This window comes from Squalius cephalus (genome assembly GCF_949319135.1).
Source record: "Squalius cephalus genome assembly, chromosome: 21".
NCBI classification, from domain to species: Eukaryota; Metazoa; Chordata; class Actinopteri; order Cypriniformes; family Leuciscidae; genus Squalius; species Squalius cephalus.
The window spans coordinates 17,673,349-17,685,404 of record NC_137142.1 but is presented as its reverse complement, the minus strand read 5'-3'; the positions used below and the strand labels follow the sequence as shown (position 1 = coordinate 17,685,404).

The window sequence follows — 12,056 nt, the reverse complement described above, 5'->3', positions numbered from 1 at the left end:
CGACCTGTGTGTACTACTGGAAAGAAGTTTACACTCCTCTCCCTGTGATACTCAGACTTCCCTCAGAGTTACTGGTGTGGTGTACATGTGCAATGTGTGACAACATTTGCTGTGTAAATAGAAAACTTGTGTAAAAAAAAAAAAAAGTTAAACACATTGTAAGTTGACATGATTTAATAGGTGTTCATTAGTATAAATTTCGTTCAGGGAGGCTCGTGCAGAAATATCACACACATTTTGACCCCATAACATATGGTTTACCAGGACCACACACACACACACACACACACACACACACACACACACACACACACTCCTGCTCATGCTCATGCTCTACTGGTGTTGTAGGTGTAAGTACGGCTGGCAAGGTCCTCTGTGCGATGAGTGTTTGCCATACCCGGGGTGTATGCATGGCACCTGTGTGAAACCCTGGACGTGCACCTGTGAGAAGAACTGGGGAGGACTTCTGTGTGACAAAGGTAATTTTTCAGCAAATATAGATGGAATTAAGCAGCATATCATGTAATTGAAAAAAAATATTAAATATCCATTCAAAGCCCTAGTGCATCTGTATTAACAAAAAAGAAACACATACACTACCGCTCAAAAGTATTATTTTTTTAAAATAAATGCTGTTAATGTAAATAAATGTAAATCAGTTCTTCTTTTCTGTTCATCAAACAGTCCTGAAAAAAATATTTTTTTCTAAATATTAAGCAGCACAAAATGTTTCTTGTGAACCAAATCAGCATATTATGATCATGTGACTGGAGTAATGACTGCTGAAAATTCTGCTTTGCCATCATAGAACTAAATTACACTTTAAAATATATTAAAATTAAAAAAATATATATATATTATAATATTTTTTTTTTTTAAATATTAAATATAATATATAATATATATATATATATATATATATATATATATATATATATATATATATATATATATATATATATATATAAATAAAATTGTAGAGATGCCAAACTTTTGAGCAGGTAGATTACCCAAATATTTGCAAACATACACACTCACAAAAGAACCCTCTTACATGAGATTCCTGGTGTTATGACCTGAAACTTCTCATTTACTAAAAAATGTTTTGTTAAGATAGTAAATGAATGCAGTTGAGGCCTGTTCCCTCTCACATTAGACATTTCCTGACATCCACACACATTTTTTTCTGCTCCGAATGGCATGCTGCAATTTTTACTGCCATATTCTTTCCTGTCGGAATAGAAAGATTGTATATAGTTTATTTGTTTGTTTCTGTACAGATTTAAATTACTGTGGCACACACAAGCCCTGTGTAAATGGAGGCACTTGTCTGAATTCTGAGCCAGATGAATATTTCTGCTCTTGCCCTGAGGGTTACTCCGGCAAAAACTGCCATATCGGTAAGAAAAAAGCTTTCTGATACTCTGCAGAAAAGCTTTCTAATAATTCTCCAACCTATTCTTAATGGTTAAAAATACAGTTGCAGTATATTTGATTTTAGGTATACCAAAACATGTGTGTGTATATTTGTACCTTACAGCCGAGCATGCGTGCGTGTCAAATCCATGTGCAAATGGCGGGACATGTCATGAACTGGCATTAGGGTTTGAGTGCCAGTGTCCCCCAGGGTGGGATGGCCCAACTTGTGCTAAAGGTCAGAAGTCACTCGCTTTTTATCTAGTCTAGAAGAAGTAGACTATACTCTCAATTATGCATATTTATTTTCATTCTGTGTACGTGTGTTTCAGACCAAGATGAGTGCGCGTCAAACCCGTGCTCTCATGGGGGGACCTGCTTTGATCTGGAGAATGGCTTTGACTGTTTATGCCCCCCGCAGTGGACTGGCAAGACCTGTCAGATAGGTGAGACCTAGTATGTGTGTGTGTTTACTGTTATTCATATTACTGATTTTATACTAGGGCTACAAAACAGTACCACGTTTAACTGGATTGTATCACGTCTAAATAGGATGCCTCATGGCACCTCTCAAATATCAGCAGTTCTCTTGAGTGTGCATAGTGCTTGTTTAATGTAATGAGGTGTGTAACTGAATGTCGCGTTTACATCTTACATAACGAATTACTCACAGGTGATTGTGTTACAGCGCGAGCGTACTGTATGCTTGTGCCTTTGATTGTTTTTTGTGAGTGCATGAGCGTGTGATATGCCTGTAAATATGTATATATGTTGGCATTGCGTGCTTGTAAGTTGATTTAACCTGAGTTTGCGGGCATGTACTGTATGTGTGTGATATGGAATTTCGTCCGAGGCTGTGTGGTCATGGCACATAGCTGAATATTATCTGTAACCAGACCCAGGTGATTTAAGTAAAGCTAAATATATCAACGGGCCTGGCAACTGCCAAGACGGGGACTAAATTTATCTTTTTGTGGGACTATATTAGAGTGATCATGGGCTGGAGAAAGAAGCTCAAAAGGGGTGTGGTGGAAGTATTTTACTGATAGTGCGACAGGAAATGCGTTATAACCTGTAAACAAGTGCAGTGTGGAATTGTAGCTGTGGTGTCTGGTTATAAGGGCCGGGTCAGGTTTCCCGGTAGTGTTCCAGTCTCAGGTGTGGAGCAGGCAGGGTTACCTGTGCAGGATTGAAGAGGGAGTCCGATTTCATCCAGGGCACAACATCGGTCCCATATAGCCACACAACTTTAATCTGTTCACTTACTAAGTTTTACATACGGACCCTCCTTTACACATTAAACCCATTTTCCTCCAAATACTATTTTTTTATAATACAGTTGTAATTACAACAGAAATATATTTCTGTCTTTATTTTTTAGAGTTTAAATTAGAGTAAAAAATTGAATTACTACTAATAATAATACATTTTGTTATTATATATTGTTATGTAATATTGTTGTTTTATTATTGTTATGTATTTTATTGTTATGTGTTGGTGGCCCTGTGTGTAGTGTATAGTGAAGCCAAAGACAAATTTCCACTTGTGGACAATAAAGGAACTATCCTTAACTAAACATATTATTATCGACATCAGAGAACCATGGATATGCAAATATGTCATTAAATTATTGAAATTAAAATGTGAAATTATTAACTTAAAATCTCAGCAGGTACTTCAAGTAAATATTTAACATTTATTTATTTAAGGGGGTTTCTTTTACTCCAAGGCTTCACCATTGTCCACAACAATATTCAAAGGCCCCATGACTTTTTCAGTTGTTCATGATTTACTGATTAAAGATTTTTTTTTTTTTTAATTATTCACAATTTCTACTCGATAAAATATTTTAGAGCTTTTCATAACTAGGAAAAAAAAAACATTTTACTTGTTTTAGCTTATTTAATGGTAATGTCATGATGAGGTCTTCTGGTTGAAAACCACTGTTTTAGGGTGTCTGAAAGCTTTTAAGACAGACCATGAACATTTAGATTAGTTTCACCTCCTTTTTCTCTTTCTATACTGTCATAACAACACACACAGGGGAATTTAAAGGGGTGGTAAATGCCCTTTTCACAAGATGTAAAATAAGTCTTTGATGTCCCCAGAGTGTGTATGTGAAGTTTTAGCTCAAAATACCCCACAGATATTTTAATAATAGCATGTTAAAGTTGTCACTTTTTGAGGGTGAGCAAAAACGCACCGTTTTGTGTCTGTTCCTTTAAATGCAAATGAGCTGCTGCTCCCGGCACAGAGGGCGGAGCTTCAACAGCTTGCACTCACACAGACATGCACTGAAAATATCAAAAACTTTTAGCCTTATGTTCAAACCGGATTCCGACAAAGATGGAGAGACTCAAGAAGAAGTGACAACATGTAAAATGCAACAGGACATTTCTGAATGGTTAGTTGATGAATTTATGTAGCTTATGTGTAGTTATCTTCTAGTCATTGATTAGCATATTCTGTCTTGATAATCTATAAATCGTGTTCAGGGGGCGGGGTTTATGTAAATTCCAGGGTTGTTGATGTCACTAACCCTGGAGGAATTTCATGTAGTTCCTACCAGCCGCTTGTTGTAGTCCTTAAAAAGCAATTTCTTTAAAAGAAAATATCTCCCTTTGCTTTGAACTTTGAGCATTGTAACTTTGTAGATGTTGTTTATGCTCAAACAGCAGCTTACACACTAACTAAAGTTAAAAAAAGTGAAATCATAATCAACCACCCCTTTAAATGAAAAGCTGTCAGCACAGAGGATGTGTATATATGCCACAGTGCATCATAAGAATCTGAGTTTGTTTACGGGGCTTGACACAACCGAGATCTTGTGGTTGGTGGTGGGGCTCGATCTTCCATGCTATCTCTAGCTCCCCTCATCCTCCTTTTCTTTCTCACACAGATGTGAATGAGTGTACGAGGAAACCTTGTCTAAACGCTTATGCTTGTAAAAATCTAATTGGTGGATATCATTGCAACTGCTACCCGGGCTGGGCGGGACCGAACTGTAATATCAGTCAGTATACAAACTCTATAAAGTCTATATCTCTCAAACTTTTCCCCCCTTTTTTGCAAAGCAGCAAGCTGTTGCTCTTCTTCCTATTCTCTAACGCTGATTAAAGCTGCTTTGCTTTTTATTAAGCAGAAAAACTGCTTTAAATGAATAGTGAAAAAATACAATTCTGTTATAATTTGCTTATCCTAATGTTGATCCAAATCCATGAGAATGTTTCTCTTACACTATACAATAGCTTTGAATGGCAAATGGGCTGATATTTTATCATATTGCCAATTTAAGTCAATATTTGCTGATTTTCACCTACAGTGTAAATTGATGTGACTGAATCATTGAGTCAATGAGGTTTGTGAAATATTTTAGACCAGTTTTGTAAACTGGATCAAACAATTAATTTAACCAATCTGACTCAAAGAATTGATTTGTTCATAAATTATTTTGTAATTCAGACATTTTTCTGATGAACGTTCCAAGGAAAAGCACTTCAGTCTGCTCCAATTTGCTTTGATCATCACACAAGTTATCACAGAGCTATCAAAAAACACTTTTATGATGCTTTTTGTTAATGCCATGTTAAAAAAGTGACCAGCACAGACTTTAAAATGTATGTATTCAACAGAAACAAGCCATGAGCACATTGTAAAGGAAGTTATGTATTTTCTGTCTTCAGTTATTCTGTATTTGTCTCTTAAAAGTTTTCTCCTAACTGTGCATGTGTTCTGTAATGCTGCCTACTCTCGCATGTCTAACAGCTCTGAGTCGTTTTAATCTCTTGTTTTCTTATTTTTCTTTGCTTTTACACATATTGGACCAGAATGTTATGTTGATTGTGTTAATGATTATTTCACAGATGTCAACAGCTGTTACGGTCAGTGTCAGAATGGAGGAACCTGTCAGGTGGGCATATTCTTGTTTTATTTGGCATTACTTTCTTGACATTCTGGGTTGAATCAGTTGCACAGCTTTTGTGCACTGTATATCGATACAAAAACCTGCATCTTTTTCATTAATCATGCACAATCTGGTTTATTTAGGCGCAATACTGTTTATTGTTCTTCTGTGGAACATAAAATAAGATATTCTGAGAAATGTCTTTTTTGGCCACACAGTGGAAGCCAGTGGGCACCTAAACTTTTTAGTTTCCAACATTCTTCAAAAAATCTTTTTTGTGTTCCGCAAAAGAAAGTAAGTCACTTTCTTTTTTCAGTTTTGGGTGAAACTTTTGGGATTATCCCTTTAAGAAGAAAAAAATGCAATGACATTTATATCAGAGTAGATCTTAATATCTAAGTTTTACAAGCTTGCTTGGGTCTCTGCCCTGCACACCTGCGAATCATCTCCACCTTTGTGTGTATTTGTTAGGATGGTCGTCATGGTTATGTGTGCCAGTGCCAGCCGGGATTCATGGGAAGACACTGTGAAGTGCAGCAGAGCAGGTGTGCAAGCTCCCCATGTCAAAATGATGCACGGTGCCGTTCGCTAGCCATGGGCTATGAGTGTGAGTGTCTGTACGGATACACTGGAACCAACTGTGAGGTGAGGTCAATAATTCCATGTGCACACAAAAAACGTTCTCTTTCTCAATCACTAATTGCCTCTCTCATTCTCTCACTCTCTCTGTAGGTGCAGGTGGATCTATGCACTCCAAACCCGTGTCAGAATAAAGCCCAGTGTCACTCTTTACAGGGAGATTTTTACTGCGCCTGCACAGATGAATATGAGGGGAAAACATGCAGTCAGCTACGAGACCACTGCAAGACCAGCACCTGCCAAGGTAGACAAATGACCTCACTGAAGGTCTGATCAAATTTATGTTATGATGTGTTCCTGTACCTCAAGTGTAGAGCATGGCTCTGGCAACAACAAGATTATATTTAAGAATTATTTTTTTATTTTACTTTATATGATCTCTTTCAAAGATCCTGTTATTACACACAAACATTAATGACAATCTTTGTTTAAAGGGGTCATATAATGCCATTTTTGTACAAGCTAATATGATTCTTTAGGGTCTAAATTAAAAGTTTGTAATATACTTTAATTAAAAATTCTCTTTAGTATTGTAAGAAAACACTAATTTTACCTGGTCAAAAACAGCTCTGTTTTCAGCCCGCCGTTTAAGTGCATGCGTCTTTAAATGATAATGAGCTTTGCTCACCCCGCCCCTCTGTTCTGTGCATACACCGTTTGTAACACAATAACACAATAACCATAACGCGTTGTTCATTATAAACATGGGATTATGAATTATATTGAGAACGTCGTGCAGCAAGCGATTTGCCAAGATTAAAATAAATATTAATATAAAGGTTAATAAAACGTTACACTCACTTCAGTTATTCTGGAGGTGCAGCAGGAACACGAATAGTTGGTACCGATACTTTTTTCAGGAGCAGCTTCTTAGCAAAACCAGCTTTATAACGTTACTGACCCTCGTTTGTAAAGCAGTCTGGTGTGTGAAATGATTCGCGCAAACATGAAAGCATTGACGTTGATCGTGGGGAATATTCCCTTCGAAAACAAACTCAGCCACTTCAACGGTTCGGATTTAGGAACATCAAAATGACTGCTGTGTTCCTTATTACACCTAAGAACAGAACACCACAATCGATTAGACGCCATTCTGCTCATAGACAGTGCTCCAGCGTATCAACAATGACCACGCTGGTCCGCGCGGACTATGATTGACAGCTCGGGTCTGTGTTGAAACGCTGCTGTCAATCAACAATCGTGGGAGGGGCGTCCGACCGTGTGACGTCACAAGATCGAACGGCTTGATTTGAGATGGGGGAAAACATATAAGAAGATTAAAAAAAAAACACTGGATGGATTTTTATCATTTTATGATGGTTGTGTACAGGCACTGCCAACACACATTTCAGTACAATCAACTTGTAAAAGTGCACGTACCATTATATGACCCCTTTAATCTTGTTTTGTTTTTCCTATTAGTGATTGACAGCTGTACTATTGCCGTGACGACCAATGGCACAGAAAAAGCGGTACGGCACATCTTATCGAATGTGTGTGGTCCGCATGGGCGCTGCATCAGCCAGTCAGAAGGAAACTTCACCTGTGCCTGCCAACCAGGATTCACTGGGACTTACTGTCATGAGAGTGAGTAATATTACACACATCCACATACACACATTATTATTAAACCTTCAATATAAACATACAAGCAACATTCTTTTCTGCTTTCTCTCTCAGATATAAATGACTGTGAGTCATCACCTTGTCACAGCGGAGGAACATGCATTGATGACATCGACTCCTTCCGCTGTGTCTGTCCTGATGGCTTTGATGGTCAAGTCTGTGAGCTGGGTAAAAATATCAGCTCTATATAACTATTGTCTCTTACATTAGTGGAGTAGTGTAGCAGTCCTATGAGAGAGAGAGATTTATTCATTGATTTAGATAGTCATTTGAACACTACCCATTTAAAAGTTTGTGGTCAATAAGATTTAAAAAAAATAATAATACTTTTAATCAGCAAGGACACATTTCTATTCATTTCTATTAAATTTTCTATTCATTCAGTTAAAAAAATATTAAGTTGCACAACTGTTTTCAACACTGAAAATAATAAGAAATGTTTCAACATATTAGAATGATTTCTGACTGAGGAATTGTGTGACAGGTAAATTCAGTATTTTTTGTAAAATTATATATTTATTAAAAAAACACTTTTAAGATGGCAATTATTCTCGTTATAACTATGTTTTATGCAACTTTATGCAAATCAAACAAAAAATCTGTGGCAGCTTATTTTAGTGTGGCAAAAGCGCATTTTGAAGGAGTGGAGAAACAAAACAGTCTTTAATAAATCCAAAATAGAAAACTCAGGAGATTGCAGAAGAATAACTTAACAAAACCACATTAACATTAACGATACTGGTCAAAGAACTGAACAAAACACGAGTTAAATACATAGGGAATGTAATCAAGGATAGAACGGAACAGGTGTGGTAACTGATAAACAACCAGGGAAACTAACTAAAGAACTAAGGCAAACAGGAACAGATCAAACAGAGTGAAAACAAAACCAAAACAGAACATAACAGAATATACACATAACAGTATGCGCCCCAAGAGGCAGGAGAAACCAGGGTGGCGATGATGGTGCAGGAGCCAGACGGGGACCCAGACCACAGCCAGGACGAAGGCCCATGGCAGAGTCGAGGGAGGGAGGAGCCATGGTGGTAATTGGGCTGTCGACACCAGGGGGACGACTGATGGAAATGTAGCCGATGGTGGTGGAGCCCAAGGCGAAGACGGAGAGCAGATGGAACCAAACGACACGGATGGCTTAGGCGACCAAGGTGGAACCGTAGCGACGTGCGTCCGAGGTGGAGCCAGAGTGCCAGAGGACTAAGCCGGAGCCGTTGGGACTGAGGACCAAGGCGAAGCCGGAGGGAAGGTGGAGCCAGACGGCTCCGAAGGGGTGGAGGGACGAAAGCGTAGCTGAAGGCCCGTAAGTCTGTGGCACAGGCTGGGTGACGTCTAACCAAGGTGTAGCCAGAGGGATGAAGGAGCCATCTGGTGGAGCCGAGGGAGGGAGGAGCCATCTGGTGGAGCCGAGGGAGGGAGGAGCCAAGGTGGAGCCGACAGGTCGACAGGCTGAGGTGGAGTGACGGGAATGACAGTTGGAGGTGAAGCTAGGGAATCCTCTTGACTGGGTGGAGCTGGAAACCGGAAGACCCTAGGCAAATTCACACAATAGAGTGGTGTCAGAGGAGGAGTCGAGGGGCTGAAGGGAACCAGCAGAGGCGTGGCCAAGGAACTGGCTGATTTTGGAAGAGGAGATGGGAGAGAGAGGCTTGGTGGGAACTCTGGAGATAGAGGAGATTTCGAGCTGGGCGGGACCAGCAGAGACACAGGAGACTTGGAGCTGACCGGCACCTGCTGGGATGGGAGAATTAGGGAAATATCCTCTTCCAAATCATCAAAATGATATGCAAAGGCCAGCTGCGTGTGGGCGGTGCTTTCCTCCATGCCCTCTTACTCCACAAGCAGCCCCACGGCGATGCACAGTGTTCCAATGTTCACTAGTACCCACTCCACAAAAGCGGTGGAATCCTCTCGAGGACCGTTCCCTGAGAGGCGTGCCTTGGACTAACCGGAGCACTCGCTCTGCATTTTTTACATCATCAGCCTCAGCGAGCAGTCTGGATAGTGTGTTAGGCACGCCAAATTCAAAAAGTATCTTGTGTGATCCTCCAGAGAACGGTCGTTCTGCTCCATAGTAGTTGCATGGCAGGTAGGTCTAGTTGTGTGGGGAGAGGAAAAAAAGAAAGAAAAATGCCGCAAAAATCTGTCCAAGGTCCGGTATTCAGTCATGTTTGGGTGTAATAAAGTGCACGTAGGAGTGGAGAAACAAAACAGTCTTTAATAAATCCAAATCAGAAAACTCAGGAGATCGCAAGAGAATAGCTTAACACAACCACATTAACGATACCAGACAATGACCTGAACAAAACACAGGGCTTAAATACATGGGTATACAAACGGAACAGGTGTGGGACTAAACAAAACTAAGGCAAACAGGAACAGAGCAAACAGAATGAAAACGAAACCATAAGGGAACATAACAAAATATACAGTACACATTACAGTGTCTTCTATCCAGGTTGTTTGTTTTTGTAGCGAGATTTGTCAACATTGATCCGAGTCCTCTTGAATTTAGCATTATTTATAATGTTCTATATGTAATCTTATATATCTTAAATCTTATAATGTTCTCCTTTAGAGGTGAATGAGTGTAGCGGTGACCCTTGTCTAAATGGAGGTTTTTGTATGGATCTGTTGAATGATTTCTACTGTCGCTGCACTGACAACTGGAAAGGAAAGACGTGTAACTCACGTAAGTGAATGTATAGATGTGTTTTCATTTTAGGCATCTAACTGTCCGTGCCTGCACTCAAAGTGGACTTGTTGTTACAGGAGACAATCAGTGTGATTCCAGTACATGTGCTAATGGAGGAACGTGCCACGATCATGGAGACTCATTCCGATGTGTGTGTCCTTCCGGTTGGGGTGGCAGTACCTGTAACACGGGTGAGATAGAAACCAAACACCTCCATGCTGAACTCATTTAGTCTGTATCTTTCTCACTATCTCTCTCTCTTTCTTTTTAGCCATGAACAGCTCATGTGAATCTGGTCCGTGTCTAAATGGCGGGACTTGCATTGGAGGGGGCAGCGTCTTCACTTGCGTCTGTAAGGAAGGATGGACGGGGCCTATCTGTGCTCAGGGTAAGACCACGCCCACTTTTCTGTTTCCCCCTAGCTTACTCTCTTTTCCAAAAATATCAGCTAACTAAAACCTTGAGCATGTTTAATTGTGATTTACTCCCACATGTATAGCTGTGATTGGGCTTTAGGTGTGCTGGCAGGCTGTGATTTGCCCTGACAGGTCTAGTTTTGATATATCCTCTGGTAGTTCTGCCTTCATGAGATGTTTTCATTCTGTTTTCAGATGTTGATGACTGCAACCCTCATCCCTGGTAAGTGATGCAATAGATAAAGTAAGTGAAGAAAAGTACAGAAAGGAGAGCAAAAAAACATAATCACCCACGCAAACAACTGAGCTTGTCATTCACAAAACTTTGGCAGAACTTAGTGAGTCTCTTAGGGAGATAGAATATAAATGTCTAAATGCCTGCTGAGGGCCTACTAGTTAATGCATCTGTGCATCTTTATCTTGGTAAGCTTGTCAGTTAAGATCAAGTATGTTTTACTCAGATGCCATCTCTCTGTCCCTCTCTCTCTGTGCAGTTATAATGGGGGACAGTGTGTGGACGGGGTCAACTGGTTTCGTTGTGAGTGCGCACCTGGATTTGCAGGGCCTGACTGTCGCATAAGTGAGTGAATACATCTGCACATACTGTATCTGTAAACATGATGCAATGATACAGCAAGAACTATGCATATTCATGACAGAAAAAAAATCCTTAAAGTGTTTTATTGTTCAAAATTTAAGATAAAGTACTTACCATCAAATTATTTTACTATTTAAATTAATAAACAAATATAAAAATATTAAATATTAGTTAACAAGTGGAATGTTAAAAAAAGTCTGTCTCCTTATGCTCTGAAATACTTAAATATTTGCATATATAAAATATTTTGCAGTAAACTTAAAATATATTATAAATAATAGTTTTATATTTTACCATCGTTTTTAATTTGATTGTCATTCACAATGCTTCATGGGATCGCAGTTCTTTCCGTTAAGTACACAGTCTGTCCGTGTGGGACTAGAAAGGTTTTTCCTCTCTATAGGCATGGGTTCGACAACCTATATGTGCCAGAGAAATATTAGCTGATTATTTCAGAAATATGAATGTAGGCTACCTCACATTACCCATCAGCCTACTTTGGCACACTGCTAGTTTTATTTAGTTTTCCAACTATCAAAATCTGTGTGGCAAAGCTGTGTGACCCACTGGACAGCACGGAGCGGATCCTAGCACTCCTAGTTAGGGGTAATGTTAAATAGCAATTATAATACAATATATGATACAGGTCCAGGAAGTGCTCTCTCAGCTGATATCAAGATATCAAAACCCTGAAATGACACCTTCAACAATAAAGCCAGAGAACAGAAGAGTATTTTATATGTATTG

At 39.3% G+C, this 12,056-nt stretch overlaps 1 protein-coding gene across 3 annotated transcripts in view; it reads left to right on the top strand.

The window, feature by feature from the left end:
- Positions 1-12,056, top strand: part of jag2a (jagged canonical Notch ligand 2a) — a 41,408-nt gene that overhangs the window by 21,621 nt on the left and 7,731 nt on the right. For 2 of the 3 annotated variants that reach the window (XM_079855724.1, XM_079855725.1), the window contains 15 exons: positions 349-479; positions 1,281-1,400; positions 1,541-1,654; positions 1,749-1,862; positions 4,316-4,429; positions 5,280-5,326; positions 5,792-5,965; positions 6,053-6,203; positions 7,382-7,546; positions 7,640-7,753; positions 10,179-10,292; positions 10,373-10,486; positions 10,567-10,683; positions 10,907-10,934; positions 11,206-11,291. In XM_079855724.1, the coding sequence (XP_079711850.1) occupies positions 349-479; positions 1,281-1,400; positions 1,541-1,654; positions 1,749-1,862; positions 4,316-4,429; positions 5,280-5,326; positions 5,792-5,965; positions 6,053-6,203; positions 7,382-7,546; positions 7,640-7,753; positions 10,179-10,292; positions 10,373-10,486; positions 10,567-10,683; positions 10,907-10,934; positions 11,206-11,291 (1,703 nt within the window). The remainder of the gene's footprint in view (positions 1-348; positions 480-1,280; positions 1,401-1,540; positions 1,655-1,748; positions 1,863-4,315; positions 4,430-5,279; positions 5,327-5,791; positions 5,966-6,052; positions 6,204-7,381; positions 7,547-7,639; positions 7,754-10,178; positions 10,293-10,372; positions 10,487-10,566; positions 10,684-10,906; positions 10,935-11,205; positions 11,292-12,056) is intronic. The other variant, XM_079855726.1, reaches the window with a different exon arrangement.